Source organism: Salmo salar, chromosome ssa21, assembly GCF_905237065.1.
Source record: "Salmo salar chromosome ssa21, Ssal_v3.1, whole genome shotgun sequence".
Classification (NCBI taxonomy): domain Eukaryota; kingdom Metazoa; phylum Chordata; class Actinopteri; order Salmoniformes; family Salmonidae; genus Salmo; species Salmo salar.
Window position 1 is genome coordinate 24,651,419 of NC_059462.1, and position 22,275 is coordinate 24,673,693.

The following is a 22,275-nucleotide window of genomic DNA, read 5'->3' on the forward strand; positions in this document are numbered from 1 at the left end:
GGTTGCAGTGACACATCCATAACCTGAGCGGAAACCAGATCGCATACTCAAGAGAATACTATAGACATCAAGAAAGTCAGTCAATTGACTATTGACATGTTTTTCCCAACACTTTTGATAAACAGGGCAAAATAGAAATAGGCCTATAACAGTTAGGATCAGCTTGATCTCCCCCTTTAAATAAAGGATGAACTGTGGCTGCTTTCCAAGCAATGGGAACCTCCCCAGAAAGGAGAGACAGGTTAGAAAGGTTGGAGATAGACTTGGCGATGATAGGGGACGCAACCTTAAAGAAGAAAGGGTCTAAACCATCTGACCCATATGTTTTTTGGGGCTCAAGTTTAAGGAGCTCCTTTAGCACCTCGGACTCAGTGACTGCCTGCAGGGAGAAACTTTGTAGCGGGGCAGAGGAATAGAAGGAGAAGCATCGGGGATAGTTGCATTAGAAGGGGTGGGAGATGAGGAAATGTTGGACAGGCAAGGAGGCATGGCTGAGTCAAATAGGAATCCTGACTTAATGAAGTGGTGATTAAAGAGCTCAGCCACGTGCTTCTTGTCAGTAACAACCACATCGTCAACATTAAGGGACATGGGCAGCTGTGAGGAGGAGGGTTTGTGTTGACATAGTGTTGAAGTGACAGGAACACACCCAGGAAGCTCAGAGAAAAGTGAATATTACTCTCTGTAGATCATCCCTTTAGCTCACTGGAGAAGAAGGGATGTGATGAAGGGAGATGGGGAGACAGACGTGCTCCTAGACATTCTCTACTTCAGAACATTTTACTGTGAGAGTGTTGCGTAACAGCAGTGCTCCTTTACTTTTAAACTGATGTCCTGTCCCGAAAGGAAGGCTTGGCCACTGAATAATTCAAGAGACGAGAGAGTGGTTAGCCCTGGTTAGTGGTCTGACGTGACGTCATTGAGATACAGTGTTGTGGCCCTAGAAGGTCTGCCAGGCTGGTTTCTAACGTTACATTTACATTTTAGTAATTTAAGAGTTAGCGTCTGCTAAATATCTTTCTATCTGTGTCTGTGGTCTGTGTCTGTGTGTGTGTGATATAATCCTATAGTGTAAGAGCATTACTGTGGCTTTCTGTTCCATCGATCTGTTGTGCTCTGTGCTGTGTTCCATCGATCTGTTGTGCTCTGTGCTCAGTTTCAACAGTAGGACTTTTGCCAGACTCCCACAGTATTGGCACTACCTGCATAAAGAGAACTGCTTGATCCCACTGTATAACTAACTATATGTAGCTGGTTAGAAATGGATGCAGATGAACCTATTTTTGTGACTGGCTGGGAGCATGGGAGTATTGTATGTTCTGTATGTAACCATCTTGTTTGAGTTTCTAGGATGCATGCTATTAATATATGTCATCCGGGGATAGGATGTGAACACACATACGCACAGGAACACTTTATTGTAAGTATAATCCACCTCACTCTAAGGATTATACTGTATTTGTGCTGACTTGGCTGTGAGGGTTTGGGATTGAATCGGTATCAATGATTTACCAGAAGACCAGTTGAGCTGATCTATTGACCAGGAGTCTCAAGTATCTGTAACTGTGTACAAATAGCTCTAGTTTGGGAGACTGGCCCATGTCAAGTAAGTATGCTAGTAGATTGCAACTGTATAATATAGAAATAAATAATTGATAGAGTATTATGCTACCAGATCTCTTTATTATTACAAATGGACAACAGAAATATTAGCCAACAGCTATGCATATCCTGTGAACTGGACATATACAGTATATTAGTTATAGAGGCAGTACACACCTTCAGGTACTACAGAACAATAACGATACCAGTGGAGGCTGCTGATGGGAGGACGGCTCATAATAATGGCTGGAACGGAGTAAATGGAACGGCATCAAACCATGTGTTTTGTATTTGATACCATTCCACTGATGCCGCTCCAGCCATTACCACGAGCCTGTCCTCCCCAATTAAGCTGCCACCAACCTCCTGTGATTGACAGAAGTCTGTTCCGCTTTTAGGAAATTGCATTTCTAGGTAGAAATATGCTGACTGAAGAATGGGCGATTTGCGGCTGTGTGTCAGTGTCTCTGAACTAGTTTTGTTCCTGTGTACCAGCAATGATTACGAACCTACTGTAGCCATTCCCTCCCTGCTGACCTGGGTCTCTGAGTCAAAGCAGCCTGTTTTGTCACCCCATCTCCACCTTCACTGCCTGGCTGGGGCTTGCCTGGCTGGGGCTGCCTGGCTGGGGCTTGCCTGGCTGGGGCTGCCTGACTGGGGCTACCTGGCTGGGGCTACCTGGCTGCGGCTTGCCTGGCTGGGGCTTGCCTGGCTGGGGCTTGCCTGGCTGGGGTTTGCCTGACTGGGGCTTGCCTGACTGGGGCTTGCCTGACTGGGGCTTGCCTGACTGAGGCTTGCCTGGCTGAGGCTTGCCTGGCTGGGGCTACCTGGCTGGGGCTATGCTGCGTCCTGCAAGGGAGGTCAATTATCAAATGATTTGAATACCAACGATGGGAGTTCATGGGGGTATAGAGCTGGGAAGGTACTGCATGGCTGTGGCTTTTATGTGAAAACTTGTTTCATTAATGGTAGGTCAGGACCCAAAGCATTTGTAGCATTCTGCTCTCTGGTCTGCGTTCCAGATGATTCTTTGTTCACTATTCTGCACGTCTATACTGCTCAGACTACATGCTGTAATAACTTAATGTTCTGTTTTTGTGTGAGTATGTCTAGCTCTTTTATACTTTTGCGATGGTTCTTTCATTCAATGCAATATGTTTTGTCCTGACTGTGACTCTGACTGTGTTGTTGCTCTGCTGTTCCTCCAGATGAGATCATGCAGCAGGAGAGCAGTCCCCTCTGTGCCATCGACATCACCCCTGACCTCAGGAAGCAGTTTGCCTACCTCTCAGGTAACACTTCCTGTCTATGTCTCTGCCTGTTTGCTTGCCATAATACAGATGTCTGCTATAACAGGACTGTACTGTTCCTCTACCTGATATAGTTCAGATGAACTGTCTGCTTCACCCCTCAGATTTGCCATTCAAATTTCTCCTCTCCCGTTTTCCTGCTCAACGTTTTTTTATCAGTGTTAGTCCAGCTACTGTACACTGGGGCTCATTTTCTTCACGACTCTGTGTTTATTTAGTGTGTATTTACATATGTGTTTATCAGTTTCTGTTGCGTATGAGCCAAATATAGAGTTTCTGTTTTTCCAGTTGTCTTGTCAATTCAGTGTGTCTGTACTGCATGCATAGTAGAAGCTTTACAGAAATCAACTAGGCTTGTGAGTAGACTTCCACAAATGTTACTGAATTGAAAAACAAAATGGATAATATAACGGATATTATTGTGGCATTAATTCCGTCACCACTGCATTCACCTCATTGAATAGATTACCCCCACCCCCAACACACACACACTTTGCCCCCTCTCTGTCCCCCTCTCTGTCCCCCTCTATGTTCTGCATGGAAGGTCACCTTGGGGACTGTTCTCTGCCTGTCGTCGTCCATTTTGCGGAGAGCTTGCCTCCTCTCAGATGCAGGAGAGTCAAAACAGACAGTGAAACGATGACCGAGCATTTGCTGTTGCTAGGGTGATAATATAAGAGGGAAAAGCAGACAGATTGATATTCTCATCACATGGGCTAATAGTACAGCTGCTCACAGGCGTGTGTGTTTGTGTGACTATTTCCCCCATTTTCTAAGTGTATGTCGGTGTGTGATTAAATACTGCAGAAGATATCCATCTTTCTCGCCCTCCTCTCTCTCTTTTCTCGCCATGTCTGTTGCTTTCTTTCTCTCTCACTTTACCCTATCACCTTAACAAAACAGTCTGGTTTGCCAGTTCCACTGGCGCCCTCTTGTGGTAATCCTTGTTGAAGTCGTGTCAAGCAAATTACAAAGGAATGTGACTGAGTCTTCTCAGTTCCAGTGACCTCTCTGTTCTTAACTCTTCTATGTCTCTTTCCCAGGGGGCCGAGGGCAGAACGGCAGCCCCATCATTGTGTTCCCAGAGTTCCCTGCATTCGGAGAAATCCAGGAGAGGGAGTTCCACAACGTGCTCACATACCTGACCAGCATCCCCAGGTGAGATTCTACATACCACGCACACACACCATTGCTTCTTCAGACACTTCCTGTGTGAGCTCCCTACATGTATTATTCCCATGGTAACCAGTCAGATCAGTCTATTTTACAGGAAGGGAACTAAGGAGAGGCAGATGAATATTGAACATGCTAGGAAGAATTTAGGAGAAATCAGATGAATGTAGAATTTGGTAACATCTACTGCAGCTTAAACTTATTTTTTTGTGTGTGTATGATTATAAACGTTTTATTAGCAATATAAACCATATATAGACAATAGACAGACACACATAAAAATCGATGGCATCAGACCTGCTCAGAGCCATGCTCCCACCGCTTCCATTTCCAGTGTATGTAAGACTATTTCATATGACCTCAAATTGCGCTGTTTTGTTTCTCTCTGTAGCCCATATTTTTTCTATATTTAAATAATATCGCATTTGATTCATCCACAGATTTTGTCTCATGCATAATAAATTCTGAACATTAGTTTATATTTGATTAAGCGTACATGTTCGTTAACTGTCGTTAGTTATGTTCCAACACTCCCTCCATCTTGTGGCAATAAAGAGTTATTTTTAGGTCTTGGTTCCAATAGTTTATTTTTCTCTAAGAGATTGTCAGTTGGATAGGCTTTCTGCAAGGTTTTTTATATCTTACCTATCATATGAGTATCATTTTCTCACTCAAATAAAATTCCCTCAACATTGCTCTGATGTCCAAAAGATTTCAGATCGAAATTTTGTGATTTAAAACTTTGAAGTTGCATGTATTTGAACATGTCTACATTGGTCATATTGTTATGGGGTTCTTAACTATGAAGTGAATGGTATTAAATCAAATCAAAGTTTATTTGTCACGTGCGCAGAATACAACAGGTGTAGACCTTACAGTGAAATGCTTACTTACAGGCTCTAACCAATAGTGCAAAAAAGGTTTTAGGTGAACAATAAGTAGATAAAGAAATAAAACAACAGTAAAAAGACAGGCTATATACAGTAGCGAGGCTATAAAAGTAGCGAGGCTACATACAGACACCGGTTAGTCAGGCTGATTGAGGTAGTATGTACATGTAGATATGGTTAAAGTGACTATGCATATATGATGAACAGAGAGTAGCAGTAGCGTAAAAGAGGGGTTGGCGGGTGGTGGGTGGGACACAATGCAGATAGCCCGGTTAGCCAATGTGCGGGAGCACTGGTTGGTCGGGCCAGTTGAGGTAGTATGTACATGAATGTATAGTTAAAGTGACTATGCATATATGATAAACAGAGAGTAGCAGCAGCGTAAAAAGAGGGGTTGGGGGGGCACACAATGCAAATAGTCCGGGTAGCCATTTGATTACCTGTTCAGGAGTCTTATGGCTTGGGGGTAAAAACTGTTGAGAAGCCTTTTTGTCCTGGACTTGTCACTCCGGTACCGCTTGCCATGCGGTAGTAGAGAGAACAGTCTATGACTGGGGTGGCTGGGGTCTTTGACCATTTTTAGGGCCTTCCTCTGACACCGCCTGGTGTAGAGGTCCTGGATGTCAGGCAGCTTAGCCCCAGTGATGTACCGGGCCGTACACACTACCCTCTGTAGTGCCTTGCGGTCAGAGGACGAGCAATTGCCGTACCAGGCGGTGATGCAACCAGTCAGCATGCTCTCGATGTTGCAGCTGTAGAACCTTTTGAGGATCTCAGGACCCATGCCAAAACTTTTTAGTTTCCTGATGGGAATAGGCTTTGTCGTGCCCTCTTCACGACTGACTTGGTCTGTATTGGACCATTCTAGTTTGTTGTTGATGTGGACACCGAGGAACTTGAAGATCTCAACCTGCTCCACTGCAGCCCCGTAGATGAGAATGGGGGCGTGCTCGGTCCTCCTTTTCCTGTAGTCCACAATCATCTCCTTAGTCTTGGCTACGTTGAGGGATAGGTTATTATTCTGGCACCACACGGCCAGGTCTCTGACCTCCTCCCTATAGGCTGTCTCGTCGTTTTCTGTGTTCAGGCCTACCACTGTTGTGTCGTCTGCAAACTTAATGATGGTGATGGAGTCGTGCTTGGCCATGCAGTCATGGGTGAACAGGGAGTACAGGAGGGGACTGAGCACGCACCTCTGTGGAGCTCCAGTGTTGAGGATCAGTGTGGCGGATGTGTTGTTACCTACCCTCACCACCTGAGGGCGGCCCGTCAGGAAGTCCAGGATCCAGTTGCAGAGGGAGGTGTTTAGTCCCAGGATCCTTTGCTTAGTGATGAGCTTTGAGGGTACTATGGTGTTAAACGCTGAAAACAGACACGTTAAAAGATTCTGGGGCCATTAACTTCCTTGTTCACCATACAACAGGGAGTAGGAAACCCTGTTCCTGGAGTGCTGCAGGCACTTCATGCTTTAACTGACCTGGAAGACCAATTGTGTTGAATTTAGGCAATCCCTGAACTGATCACTTGTCTCAGTTGGTCAGGTTTGGCGCCTAGTTGGAACAAAATCCTGCAGTACCTGCAGCACTCCAGGAACTGGGTTTCCTACCCCTGCCATACAACATTGTTTATATTATAGGTTCAGCTCATGGTATACTACATATTTGCAGTGCAAACCAAGTGTGTTATCCTCAGCTCTTATTGACTGCTGTATAGAAATAGCCAGCAGGTGTCACTAGAGGTTCATATGCACTGCATGCTGCTTGAGGTAGAACCCTTTAACCACTGATCTGCCCCCTCCCCCAATCCTAACCTCAACCATTGGGAGGTATTGTAAACATCTGACCCTGTATCAGTGGTTAGGGGCATTCTCTACCTACACTGGTTAAAAAAGGTCATGGTTTCTGTCTTCTTAGTCTTGTGTTTAGTGTGTCAGTGAGAGTGAGAGTGTTGGGTAAATGGATGTGTCTGGGCTGTCCCCTGTAGAGATCTCTTAGTAGAGAGGGAGGAGATCTCAATGCACTCTCCTAATTAGCTGGCCAATGCAATAACCCCAATCTGTAATCATATTACTGCAGAATGTCTTTGTGTACTGAGAGACTGGTGATGGGGGGAGGGGGGAGAATAAATGACCCCCCCCCCATCTTCTCAGTATCCTCCTCACAGGGATTTCTGTCATCCTTTCCCTCTTTTTTCCCCGTCTTCCTTTTCTCTTCTCATCCTTTGCCCCATTCTCTCTCTTTCTCCAGCCCCCCTTCCTTCCTTGTATAGCTATTTTCTCACTCATTCTTCTCTTCCTCACTCCATCCTTGTCCGTTGAGGCATGTAGTGGGTCTAAAATAGAAACTGCAGTGGTCCTGACTGTTTAAGTTTGAATAACTCTTGCAGACAGCTGAGCTGCAGTACATGCGCGTGAATACACCAGCCAACAGAGAAGCTCTTACACCTACTCCTGTACCTAATGGTGGTATACAGGGTTGAAACCACTTACACACCTGGTCCACATATTCACATCACATTCTTAACTGGTGTAGAAGAGCTGTGTTGCAACCCCTGCATGGCTTCCGTCCTGTGACTCTTTGAGGTCACTGCTGACATCACAACCTTACAAAAAGTCAAAGTTGAGCTGATAGAGAGGGCCTGAGGCTAAAGCTGCTCAGAGCAGACGGACAGATGGCCAGGAATTCCTCAGGGCGATTTTGTGTGTGTGTGTGTCTTGACCTTGAATACAGAACTATTCAATATGTTCCACTTCAATTTCAACCAGAATACATTTTGATAAATATATATATTCATGAAAATAATTTCAAAAGGAAGGTTTTTGGAGGGGGACTGCGGGTGCATAAAATTCCACAGTTTCAAATTCCTTTTGAAGGCATTCCCAATTTTGAGTTAATTTTCCTGTTCCTGGTCTGCCGATGAGGCATGGAATTTATTCATATCCTAATCCCTTTTTCGTCTCCGGTGGGAAAAGCCTGTACACGCTGCGGATCGCCAAACACTCACTAAATGAATTAGCAGCCTGTGTCCTTGGGCAGACCAGGTTTCTCTCTCACTCTTGCTCTCTTCAATCCTCTCTGGGTCTAGTTCAGAGTGGCTGCAGGTTGAGGTAGAACCTTGACAGGAGGATTTGAGAGTGACTGAAACTTGAAGAGCTCTTTTAAGAGCTTTTTTTAATCTGTTTTTAATTTGATTTACAGCCTGCCTGGCTTCAGGCAGTTAGAAGGGGTGGAGTATGACATAGAGGGGGAGCGTAGGGTGTGTGTGTGTGCGTGTGTGCGCGTGTGTGCGCCCGTGCAGCATTGTGTGTTAAGCAATCCCATTCCACAACACAGCTAGCAGGGGTTCCACCTACATCAGACAACCGCCGCAAGAAATCTAATTATTTAGACTCCTTCACAAATCAATTATAAACTCCACCATGAATATTTAAATGAATCTAATTTCACATTCATTATTGCTCAATATGTTTCTGTGTCCATTCAGCTGTGCGAGTGTGTGTTGCACAAACTGCTTGTACGGCAGAATCAAATCCTAGAAGTGGTGAATCAATTGCTCTGTGTATAGATCACCCTTTCTGGCAGTTTTTTTTTATCTCAACACTGAAACTGTACATACTTTTGTATAGTGAATGTGGACACCCCTTCAAATTAGTGGATCGGCTATTTCTGCCACACCCGTTGCTGACAGGTGTATAAAATCGAGGACACCGCCATGCAATCTCCATCGACAAACATTGGCAGTAGAATGGCCCAGTGACTAAAGAGCTCAGTGACTTTCAACATGGCAGCGTCATAGGATGCCACCTTTACAACAAGTTAGGTAGTCAAATTTCTGCCCTGCTAGAGCTGCCCGGTCAACTGTAGGTGCTGGTATTGTGAAGTGGAAACGTCTAGAAGCAACAACTTCTCAGCCGAGAAGTGGTTGTCAGGTAAAAATTGTCAGTCCTCGGTTCCAACAGTCACTACCAAGTTCCAAACTGCCTCTGGAAGCAACGTCAGCACAAGAACTGTTATCAGGAGCTTCATGAAATGGGTTTCCATGGCCGAGCAGTCGCACACAAGTCTAAGATCACCATGCACAATACCAAGCATTGGCTGGAGTGGTGTAAAGCTCGCTGCCATTGGACTCTGGAGTAGCCAAAACACCTTCTCTGGGAATTATTATTATTTAGTTTTTATTTAACCTTTAGTTAACTAGGCAAGTTAGTTAAGAACAAATTCGTATTTGCAATGAAGGCCTACCCTGGCCAAACCCGGACGATGCTGGGCCAATTGTGCGCCGCCCTATGGGACTCCCAATCACGGCCGGATGTGATACAGCCTGAATTCAAGCCAGGGACTGTAGTGACGCCTCTTGCACTGAGATGCAGTGCCTTAGACTGCTGCGCCACTCGGGATGGTGAATCGCACTTCACCATCTGACAGTCCGACAGACGAATCTAAGTTTGGCGGATGCCAGGAGAACGCTACCTGCCCCAATGCTTAGTGCCAACTGTAAAGTTTGGTGGAGGAGGAATAAAGGTTTGGGGCTGTTTTTCATGGTTCTGGCTTGGCCCTTTAGTTCCAATCAAGGGAAATCTTAATGCTATAGCATACAATGGCATTCTAGACGATTCTGTGCTTCCAACTTTGTGGCAACAGTTTGGGGAAGGCCCTTTCCTGTTTCAGCATGACAATGCCCCCATGCACAAAGCAAGGTCCATACATACATGGTTTGTCGAGAACGGTGTGGAAGAACTTGACTGGCCTGCACAGAGCCCTGACCTCAACCCCATCGAACACCTTTGGGAGGAATTGGAACACCGACTGCGAGCCAGGCCTAATCGCCCAACATCAGTGCCCGACCTCACTAATGCTCTTGTGGCTGAATGGAAGAAAGTCCCCTCAGCAATGTTCCAACATCTAGTGGAAAGCCTTCACAGAAGAGTGAAGACTGTCATAGCAGCAAAGGGGAGGCCAACTCCATATTAATGCCCATAATTTTGGAATGAGATGTTCGATGAGCACCTACTTTTGGCCATACTTGTGTATGTGATTCTTTGTTCTGAGACTAAGTAGCAAGCCTAGTTTATCACATAATCTATACTCTCTATGCCTGACTTTCCCTCCTCTCTCTCTCCCCCTCCTCTCTTCCTCTCATACTGTCTTTCAGTATAAATCACTAAACCAGTTCAGTCCTCATAAAGGTCCCAGTACTAGACCATCTGTCTTCCTTTTCTCTCTCCTTCTTTTTCTTCCTTCCCTCCTCCATCCCTCTCTCTCCCCTCCTCCTTCTCTGCTGCTAAAAAAGAACTGGTCTGCTCTTTTGAACGCTTGAGCAGGTGGGAGGGAGGGAGGGAGGGAGGGAGAAAATGCAGCTCCCCTCCTCTCCATCAGCCCATCCCCTCCCTCATATCCCCAGGTCTGCTGACTGGCCCCCGGGGCTGTCTGTCACCCCTTAGCCAGGCTGGGATTGGCTAGTGGCACGGCAGTTCCTGGCACGTCATTGGTTGATCAGTGCAGTGGCGGTGGCTGGTTTCTGTGACTGTCTTGCTCTCCCTCCAACACAACACAGCACCACACACACAGAAACACAGGCAGATCTGACTCTCAGGCATCTATTTTCCTCTCTTCTCTCCTGTTTTCAGTTTCAATATGGAATTATTTATCCCTTTTTCTCTATTGGAGGATTTGGAATAGCTGAGTTGTTGTCGTGTGAGGAGGAGTGGAGACATTCTGTTGGTCAGTTTGCTGTGACCAGGCAGCGTGTGTGTTTGCTGCTGAGGTGTGAGTATTTGTGTCACCTCTAAAAGGCGTGGGTATAGATGATTCTTCTGACTGGCTACATGTGGGATTGACTTTGATTCTTCTACCTGAACCCCTCTCATAAAACTACAGTGGGTAACAGAGGCGGTTTTAGGATCTCTGATTTTGGGGTGCTGGTCTTACAGCTCTTTATCTTTCTCTGTGTGGATTGGACCAGTATCTTGAAGGCATCCCCCTCTCACTGTGGACTAGGACAGGGTTTTTCAAGCATCTTTACCTTGCCTGTACATAAGTGCACCAAGCTGAGGGTAGGTCTTTACTCAGGCCTGACTGATACATTTTTACATTTAGCAGAGGCTCTTTTCCAGAGATACTTACAGTTCAGTGTATACATTTTGTACTTGTCCCCCAGTGGGAATTGAACCCACAACCCTGGCATTGCAAGTGCCATGCTCTACCAACTGAGCCACATGGGACATCCTAGTGACACTGTCATCTCTATCCTCTCTCACCATTGTGGTTCTCTGTTCATTTATTCTCCGGTCATATCCAGTCACCGTGGTCTTACTGAACCTTATTCCCCTCTCTCCAGTCTCCATCTGCGGTCTTGTTATGGTCATGTGTGCAGTGGGGTCAGGTGTTAGTGGTTGTGTTGACCGGGATCTCTTTTTTCCAGTCTGTCTGCAGCAGGAGTGGGTTTTATCCTGGTCATTGACCGGCGGCAGGACCGATGGGCAGCCGTCAAGGGGACCCTGCTCCGCATTGCAGTAAGTAACCGAGCGAGTGTGTGTGTCTGGCTCTATAAGGGGGAGTCTGTCTTTTGTGTCTATGCATCTGTGTGTGTGAAATACATGTCTTTAATCATGTGTTGTGTGGAGCACCAGTTTTGTGAGGCCTCATCCTTACACTGTCAGCCCGAGGCCAGAGGGGGTTTGGCAGACAAGAGGTGTCAGAACAACCCCTCCTCTTCTCAGAGCTCCACATCTGTGCCACAAAGTAGGGATTAATATCACAACTGCCCTAGGGGGCAGATATGAACTACCCCCCCACCTACACACACACATGCACCAGCCGATTCAGCCCTGTTACTCCCCTGCCGCGGGGGCAGAATAAACAGCCAAAACAAAGAGGACAAGAGAGAGATGAGAGATGTGTTCTCCCCACATTACAACAAAGCATGCTGGAAGGATATGACAATGAGTGTCTTTTTAGTTTCACACTGTAAACCATGTTTTGATGAATACTGTATAGAAAATGTGTAGATTAACTCACTCTATAGGAAAAACACTGGCACTGACTTTAATGGATAAAGATGGAAAGAAATATTAGGTTTGTGTGTGTTTCCCATGCTGTGGTAGTGATGAGGTAGCTGTTGTATCTCTCTCCAGCCCCACTAAACTCTCTCTCCTCATTTCACTTTTTGTTTCAGCTACTATCTCTTTGTTCACATCTTCCTTCATCCCGTCTCTCTCTCTTCATTTCATTTATGCCACTTTACAGAGATAGTTTATCTTAATTTGACCAGTTTCTCAGAGCAGGAAAAAAATCCTGCATCAACAAAAATGTGAATTATTATGTGGATTGTAAATAAGGAGCGACAGCCTTTCGTGATTTAGTCTCATGCTAGTGACCATGACTGAATTCAAATGTGAGTTGGTATCGGGGTGGGGTTTGATGTGGGTGTCTGTGTGTGTTCACAGGTGGTAAGAGTTAGACAAATTATTTAGGCAATTAGCTTCAGCCGGCTGGTGTGGCAAAGTTGGTTTGACTTTGGATAGCCTATCTCTGGGTATAGTTAGGGAGCGTCAATAAATAACACAATGTAAATGGTACAATATTTTCATGTTGCACATATTTTAGTTGTCTCATTAAATGCTTTCAATATTTGTATATGAATTTCTACAATTTATAGTTGGTTTGAGGTTTTTAAGTCATTGAAATTTGGAGCTATTGACCTTTTAAATATTGTCCCATATACATTGTTTAATTTACTGATGGTCCCTAACTCGCCCCATAGGGAAATCAAATGTCACACCAAATTGACCATGGGCATTACAATCGGGGCGTGTGCAGCTGCGCTCCGAATTGATAATTACTTGGGTGCTGCCAGGTGTGGGCAGGATTAAAATAAACCCAACCTAAGAAAACTGTTACGGTACCCTTCATTCTGTTACGGTGCCCTTCATTCTGTTACGGTGCCCTTCATTCTGTTACGGTACCCTTCATTCTGTTACGGTGCCCTTCATTCTGTTACGGGAACCCTTCATTCTGTTACGGTACCCTTCATTCTGTTACGGTGCCCTTCATTCTGTTACGGTGCCCTTCATTCTGTTACGGTACCCTTCATTCTGTTACGGTGCCCTTCATTCTGTTACGGTACCCTTCATTCTGTTACAGGAACCCTTCATTCTGTTACGGTGCCCTTCATTCTGTTACGGTGCCCTTCATTCTGTTACGGTGCCCTTCATTCTGTTACGGTGCCCTTCATTCTGTTACGGTGCCCTTCATTCTGTTACGGTACCCTTCATTCTGTTACGGTGCCCTTCATTCTGTTACGCTGCCCTTCATTCTGTTACGGGAACCCTTCATTATGTTACGCTGCCCTTCATTCTGTTACGGGAACCCTTCATTCTGTTACGGTGCCCTTCATTCTGTTACGGGAACCCTTCATTCTGTTACGGTGCCCTTCATTCTGTTACGGGAACCCTTCATTATGTTACGCTGCCCTTCATTCTGTTACGGGAACCCTTCATTATGTTACGCTGCCCTTCATTCTGTTACGGGAACCCTTCATTCTGTTACGGTACCCTTCATTCTGTAACATACCTTTTTTCCTATCATGTTGTAAATCACAGTTTTGGGTGAGACTGACTCTGACCAAAATGATCCTATTTGAACTTTGTAGTTAATTTTGACATTAGAATAAATGTTTCTGACTTATATTTATGCAACAGCCTGTTTTCAAAAATAGAACTTGCTTTTTAGGGGCGGTCGCTCTTTCATGGACATTTGTGTATGGGGTGGTTGTTACGATAAATCAAGTCTGACATTTTTAAAGAGGAAATGACCAACTTTAGAAGCCTTTTTAAACCTTGAATACACAACATTTTTCATTTTTCTAAATTCTTTGTGACAACAGAGTGATCAAACTAAGATCGACGTGTTGGTAGTTTAGCAACAAAACCAACGTGTGCGGCAATACAGACAGGGTTGTCTTAGATTGTTCATAACAGGTCAACTATATTTAGTCTCCAAATGTTTGTTGAAAACAACCACATTTGCACAATGATCACTTGTCACTCAAATACATCGTTACAGTTGTTGGTTAGCTAACTAGCAAATGTTTTGCCGTATTAGCAGACCTGACATCAGTCAAAACACCTCAAAACAAGACAAGACATCAATAATAAAATACAACGAGCTGAAACTAGCCACCTACGATTCCCCACATGGCATCTTCTTGTCATTGTTGCCAGATATGACTGTTCAGAATCATACCAACGCACGCCTTGCAGCCACATTAACGCGTGCGCATATAGCAGATCTGTATATCACCCTTATCTTTCCACTGCTCTCTCCCTTAGGCCTTTGTTGTTCAGAATGAGGAGAATGTGTAAAAGGAGGATAAAAATGAAAAGATGATCGAGGGAGTCTTTTCTCTCTTTCTCTTCCTCTTAGAAAACACAGCCTGTTGTTTCCTCTCCAGTCACAACTCACTGTTTCCTGCTTGCTGGCAGCTGAATACAGTGTGTGAGCTGTGAGGGATATTATCTCTGCTTTGGTGATTAGCTTTCAAAGTGTGTTTGTTTATTTGTGCTGAGTTGATACATGGTTTGAGCACCTTATGGTTCGTCCATTAATAGCACAGGATTTCCAATGGCATTTTCTTTGTTCAACACCATTTATGAGATCCTTCAGAACTTTATTAAGTAAGTAACAATACGGACCTGCATGATTCGTATTGATTTTAATCAATACCTATATCCTAAGTGCTGTTTAACCCCATATGACTGCATTCTTGGTTTCAGCACCACAGTTATGTGGACAGCTGTCCACACAGCTGTCTCTCACACACAGAGGGGAAATAAGTAGAGGTCTATGGGTTCTCTGTTATTGACACGAAAGCCTCATCATACAGTTTCACTGAAATGAAGAGAATATGTGGGAGAGAGATGATTTCCCAGACAGAGGAAGATATATAGAGAGATGAATATGAACACCCAGACTCCACTGGGACTTGGGATGCCCTCTCCCTCATTTCAAATTGAATCAAGCTTTATTAATCCCACGGGGGGGGCATATACAGCCTGACAGGCTGGTAATGGGAGGCACTCAGTCACCGCCGGAACAGCCGCCTGTTCTGGATAGTTTCACCGCGCTGCTAAATGCCGCACACACACACACACAGGCCGTGTAATAAACAGTAGTGAATGCTGGCATGAGTTGAGCCGGCACTATCACAACTATTGAAGACATCCCAGACCTAATGATAAATCATATCAAGATAAACAACACAAATGCATGTTAACAGGTACTGAGTTGGAGCCTGGACTGTGAAGGGGGGGTGTTGTCTCACATTAGTCATTGTATAGCCTCAACTATCATTCACCTCTTTGTTGTGGCTTTGTGGGTATATGTATCCAATGTTTTTGTTTGCGTGTGTGTGGGTGTGTACATCTTTGTGTATACTGTGATTCTTTGTCTGTCTGTGTGTGTCTGTGTTTTAGTGTAGTGCACTGCCATGCATGGGTGGTTTTCAGACTGGGGGAGAAAGCAGCAGTTGTTTATGGTGTGGTCCCTAATTAAAAACCTATTGGGTTACTGTGGTTTCACTCACTCCCAAGAGACATACTGTCTACACTCTCACTCACCAGCCTGCTGTGTGTGTGTGTGTGTGTGTGTGTGTGTGTGTGTGTGTGTGTGTGTGTGTGTGTGTCTACTGTTTTCGACCAGAACCAGTGGGCTATGACCACAAGTCCAGTCGGAAGGTTACGGTCGAACGGTTACAACCCTCATCTGGGAGTCAGACTAGTTCCTTATATATACTGTCTCCAAAATCCACCCAACCACCTTTTTCGAACCAACTTCTACTGAATTCCATTCCCTTAATTTATTCCTCTTCCTTGCTTGTCTCCATCGGATGTTTGTGTTTTGAAGGGTGCGTTGCTAGTGAATGGCCAGTCCCTTTCATAGTGACTGTCCTGCAGTATCAGAGGTCACTGAGAGCGTTGGGCTGCAGAGAGGAACAGTTTATTGATTCATTCATTCCATTAAGTTTGTGTATTCCCTACTGGTTGTTTGTTAATGAGGCAGAGTCTTAGATCTGTCATTTCTGCTTAGGCCAGCGTTCTGTCTCTCTCCAATCAATCAAACCTGTGTGTGTGTGCGTGTGTGTGTGTGTGTGTGTGTGTGTGTGTGTGTGTGTGTGTGTGTGTGTGCACTACATTAGCTTCCGCATCAATTCAGTAATGGGAATTTGTCTCCCCCGCCGGCTAAAGCCATAATATTGATCTTGCTGTGTCTTTATGTGTACAGTTTGAGTCTTACCTCACCAGAACTAGCAAGCTTCAGGGATGTACGCTGTATGCTAATTTAGCTCCTGATTATAATGTCTGGGGGTCTGCTTTTTAATTGTCCCTGTCTCTCAGCTTTATTCTACCCTTAAAGTCTGTGCGTGTGCTTCATTATGCAGGCAGCGGCATCTTGGTAACAAACAGATAAACGTCACTGCCTGCTATCCTGAGGTATTAAATGTCATTATGCCTTTCACTGATACCTGTGTGTGTGTGTGTGTGTGTGTGTGTGTGTGTGTGTGTGTGTGTGTGTGTGTGTGTTATACAGGATGTCTCTTGCTAGTGGGTTGTCTAGACTGAGAGCTATGGTGGTTGCTGTCTACTCCTGTATTATAGAAGTCCTCCCAGTTCTCTGTTCATCCACCCTTCTCTCCTCCCCTCTCCCCTACCTTTCCTCCCCTCTCTCTGTGTGTAGGGTTCGTTCCCAGGGAACCTGCAGTTAGTTCTGGTATTGAGGCCCACCACCTTATTCCAGAGGACTCTCTCAGACATCTTGTTCAAGTTCAACAAGGATGAGTTCAAGATGAAGGTGCCGGTACGTACAGACAGCAGTCTACAGACGCGCACACATTCATAGACTGACTTTTGTATTATTGTCATTACTTCACCATTACGTTTTTCTGTCCTAAATTGTTGCTTGTGTAGATGATTATGCTGAGTTCTGTGACTGAGCTCCACTCCTACATAGACCGGACACAACTGACTACTGAGCTGGGAGGAACCCAGGAGTACTGCCACGAGAAGTGGATCTCACACCGCACCGTGAGTATACACACACAAACACACACACACACACACACACACACACACACACACACACACACTGCAACAATGGCGCTGACAGAGATGGTCAACTCGCTTCAGGTTCTTAGGAAACTATGCATTAATTTGTTTTTTTATGTATTATTTCTTACATTGTTTGCCCAGAAAATCTCAAGTGTTATTACATACAGCCGGGAAGAACTATTGGATATAAAAGAGACGTCAACTTACCAACATTACGACCAGGAATACGACTTTCCTGAAGCAGATCCTTTGTTCGGACCTCCACCCTGGACATGGGATCTTATCCCAGAGGCCGACCCAAAACAACGCGGTCTCCGCAGGAGAGGCAGACGGAGCGGCCTAATGGTCAGACTTAGAAGGCGAGCACACCATCCACCGCTTCCGAGCATATTACTCACCAATGTCCAATCTCTAGACAACAAGGAGGATGAGATTAGGGCAGGAGTTGCCTTCCAGAGAGACATCAGAGATTGTAACATTCTCTGTTTCACGGAAACATGGCTCACTAGGGATACGTCATCAGAGTCGGTACAGCCACCTGGCTTCTTCACGCATCGCGCCGACAGAAGCAAACATCTCTCTGGTAAGAAGGGCGGGGGTGTATACCTTATAATTAACGAGACGTGGTGTTTTCATAACAACATACAGGAACTCAAGTCCTTTTATTTTAATAAAAAATATATATTTCACCTTTATTTAACCAGGCAGGCCAGTTGAGAACAAATTCTCATTTACAACTGTGACCTGGCCAAGATAAAGCAAAGCAGTGCGACAAAAACAACAACACAGACTTACACATAAACAAACAAACTTTTGTTCACCTGACCTAGAATTCCTTACAGTCAAATGCCGACAGCATTATCTACCAAGGGAATTCTCTTTGATTATAGTCACAGCCGTGTATATCCCCCCAAGCAGATACCTCGTTGGCCCTGAAAGAACTTCACTGGACTCTATGTAGACTGGAAACCATATATCCTGAGGCAGCATTTATTGTAGCTGGAGATTTAAAAAATGCTAATCTGAGAACAAGGCTTCCTAAATTTTATCAGCATATCGAATGCGCGACCTGGGCTGGTAGCATTCTGGATCATTGATACTCTAACTTCTGTGATGTATACAAAGCCCTCCCCCGCCCTCACTTTGGAAAATCTGACCATGACTCCATTTTGTTGCTCCCAGCCTATAGACAGAAACTAAAACAGGAAACGCCGGTGCTCAGGTATATCCAACGCTGGTCTGACCAATCGGATTCCATGCTTCAAGATTAGGTCGATCACGTGGACTGGGATATGTTCTGGATAGCCTCAGACAACAACATTGACGTATACGCTGTCTCAGTGAGCGAGTTTATTAGCAAGTGCATCGGTGATGTTGTACCCACTGTGACTATTAAAACCTTCCCTAACCAGAAACCATGGATTGATGGCAGCATTCGCGCAAAACTGAAAGTGCGAACCAACGCTTTTAATCATGGCGAGGTGACTGGAAACATGACTGAATACAAACAGTGTAGCTATTCCCTCCGCAAGGCAAGCAAGCAAAGCGTCAGTATAGAGACAAAGTAGAGATGCAATTCAATGGCTCAAACACAAGACGTATGTGGCAGGGTCTACAGTCAATCACGGATTACAAAAAGAAAACCAGCCCCGTCACGGACATCAACGTCTTGCTCCCAGACAAATTAAACAAATTCCTTGCTCGCTTTGAGGACAATACAGTGCCATTGACACGGCCCGCTACCAAAACCTGCGGGCTCTCCTTCACCGTAGCCAACGTGAGTAAAACATTTAAACGTGTTAACCCTCGCAATGCTGCCGGCCCAGACGGCATCCCTAGCCGCGTCCTCAGAGCATGCGCAGACCAACTGGCTGGTGTGTTTACGGACATATTCAATCAATCCCTGTCCCAGTCTGCTGTTCCCACATGCTTGAAGATGGCCACCATTGTTCCTGTTACCAAGAAAGCTAAGGTAACTGAGCTAAATGACTATCGCCCCGTAGCACTCACTTCTGTCATCATGAAGTGCTTTGAGAGACTAGTCAAGGATCATATCACCTCCACCCTACCTGATACCCTAGACCCACTCCAATTTTCTTACCGCCCCAATAGGTCCACAGACGACGCAGTCGCCATCACACTGCACACTGCACACTGCCCTATCCCATCTCAACAAGAGGAATACCTATGTAAGAATGCTGTTCATTGACTACAGCTGAGCTGTGCAACTGGGTCCTGGGCTTTCTGACAGGCCGCCCCCAGGTGTTGAGGGTAGGAAACATCATCTCCACCCCGCTGATCCTCAACACATGGGGCCCCACAAGGTGTGTTCTCAGCCCTCTCCTGTACTCCCTGTTCACCCATGACTGACTGCGTGGCCATGCACGCTTCCAACTCAATCATCATGTTTGCAGACAACACTACAGTGGTAGGCTTGATTGCCAACAACGATGAGACGGCCTACAGGGAGGAGGTGAGGGCCCTCTGAGTGTGGAGTCAGGAAAATAACCTCTCACTCAACATCAACAAAACAAAGGAGATGATCGGGGACTTCAGGAAACAGCAGAGGGAGCATCCCCCCCATTCACATTGACGGGACAGCAGTGGAGAAGGTGGAAAGTTTTAAGTTCCTCGGCATACACATCACGGACAAACTGAAATGGTCCACCCACACAGACAGTGTGGTGACGAAGGCGCAACAGCACCTCCTCAACCTCAGGAGGCTGAAGAAATTTGGCTTGTCACCTAAAACACTCAAACTTTTACAGATGCACAATCGAGAACATCGGGCTGTATCACCGCCTGGTACGGCAACTGCTCCACCCACAACCGCAAGGCTCTCCAGAGGGTGGTGCGGTCTGCACAACGCATCACCAGGGGCAAACTACCTGCCCTCCATGACAGTTACAGCACCTGATGTCACAGGATGGCCAAAAAGATCATCAAGGAAAACAACCACCCAAGCCACTGCCTGTTCATCCCGCTATCATCCAGAAGGCGAGGTCAGTACAGGTGCATCAAAGCTGGGACCGAGAGACTGAAAAACAGATATCCCAAGGCCATCAGACTGTTAAACAGCTCCCAACATACAGACTCAAATCTCTGCCACTTTAATAAATGTAATAAATTGATTTAATAAAGGTATCACTAGTCACTTTAAATAACGCCACTTTAATCATGTCTACATATCCTACATTACTCATCTCATATGTATATACTGTAATCTATACCATCTACTGCATCTTGCCTATGCCGCACGGCCATCACTCATCTATATATTTATATGTACATATTATTATTCATCCCTTTACATTTGTGTGTTTAAGGTAGTTGTGAACTTGTTAGATATTACAGCACTGTCGGAACTAGAAGCACAAGCATTTCGCTACACTCGCATTAACATCTGCTAACCATGTGTATGTGACCAATAAAATGTGATTTGATTTGCAAGGAAGACCTAGTTAAGCTGCAGCTGGCCCAGAACAGAGCGGCACATCTTGCTTTTCATTGTAATCAGAGGGCTAGTATTAATTATATGCATGCCAGTCTCTCTTGGCTAAGAGTTGAGGAAGACTGACTGCACACACACACACACACACACACACACACACACACACACACACACACACACTACATGTTAATGTTTTTAAATGTAAATTGTAAAGTATTTTGTCTGTAATGTATATTTCGTTATGTGTTGGACCCCAGTAAGACTAGCTGTTGCCATTGGCGTCGGCCAGCGCATGTGAGCGGAGTTGAGTGGTTGGAAATCCCGCTCATCATTAATGGAGAGGTGCAGCACACCGCTCTGGCCCTCCATGTCCTTTCCTACCACTCCGCTAAAAACCGCTCTGTGCTCACAGGAAGAAAACAAATACCCTCTCCAAATTCTCTCCATTCAATAAAATCACAATTGAACCAACACCCATCTATTTTTGTGACTACCTGGACCTACCAACTGGTGTTTAAGTATTGAAACCAAACCATATGGATTTGAATTTTTATTTGAATAAACATGAAAAGGTGAATGTAAGAAGTGAGCATCATTTCAAATAGGCTACATGTCATATTAAACCGCATATAAACACTCTAAATAGGTCAGGAGCCAGACAGGGAGACAAAAAGAATTATTTAGGCTAAATTGTTTCAATTATTTCAAGGCTATAGCCTACAAATAAATACATTGCAACACAATAGGCTGGTAGGGACATAAAGCACTCGGCTATTAAACATTTAGTTGTATTAAATCATTCTCTAAATGCGCATATATGCTGTGACTTACTTAGAATTAAATACAAATTAAAACAAAAAAATGATTTATTAGTGCCTTTGAATTCATTTTTTGAAACAAGTTTGGCCAGTCAATGGGCCAAAATCAATTATGGCTTATTGTATAGATAATAGAACAAAAATGAGCAAAACGTTTAAGAGATCAGATTTTTTGTTTATAAATACTTTGCTGCTATGACACACTTAGTTATCTACCCACCTCGTTCCTTTCTTTTAGCATGTGCACATAGTATGTAGACCGTCATGGTGTCTTTTCAGATTCCACAATGTTTCTTTAGTTGTGGACACTACATCACCACACTCCCTCTCTTGGTCCTCATCTTTGTAAGTCACCCTGATTTAGCAACTGGGTGTTTTATCAGTTTCTTTCTGAAAATATGTAGTGAACTCCATGACAGTAGCTAAAGCAAGGGGCTATAGCAGCACACAAATAGACTATAAATGCATGTTGGGGCGGGCATGCCCTGAGCTCATGAAGTGTGAGCGCTACTGGAGTGAAATTGGAGCTCGACGAGAAGGCCAAAGCTCCTCGCTCTGTTCCAGCTCCGCTCACATACTCTGGCGTCGACTAATGGGGATCCTAATAAATTAAACACACACAGAGGTACACATCCAGCAAACACACAGTGAATACACAGCATAAACACCAGAACCATGGTCCAGTTTCCTAGTGTTGGACTAATAACCTTTTTCCCAGTCAAGCTATGCATGTTATTTTCTAACAATGTATTATATCCATCTGTGTGAAGGCCATTGAGGGCTTTGCTCTGATGGTAAAGAGAACAGCTCAGATCCTGCAGTCGTTTGGGACAGAGCTAGCAGAGACCGAACTACCCAATGACATCCAGGCTACCAGCAACCTACTGGGGACACACATCAACAAGAAGAGCAAGATGAAGGTACAGAG

At 44.9% G+C, this 22,275-nt stretch overlaps 1 protein-coding gene across 15 annotated transcripts in view; it reads left to right on the top strand.

The window, feature by feature from the left end:
* LOC106582019 (guanine nucleotide exchange factor DBS) overlaps positions 1–22,275 on the top strand; it is a 64,068-nt gene that overhangs the window by 28,228 nt on the left and 13,565 nt on the right. For 12 of the 15 annotated variants that reach the window (XM_014164675.2, XM_045704596.1, XM_014164664.2 and 9 more), the window contains exons 2-7: positions 2,811–2,894; positions 3,956–4,070; positions 11,396–11,486; positions 16,708–16,827; positions 16,938–17,054; positions 22,118–22,267. In XM_014164675.2, the coding sequence (XP_014020150.1) occupies positions 2,811–2,894; positions 3,956–4,070; positions 11,396–11,486; positions 16,708–16,827; positions 16,938–17,054; positions 22,118–22,267 (677 nt within the window). The other 3 variants (XM_014164678.2, XM_045704597.1, XM_045704598.1) reach the window with 3 other exon arrangements.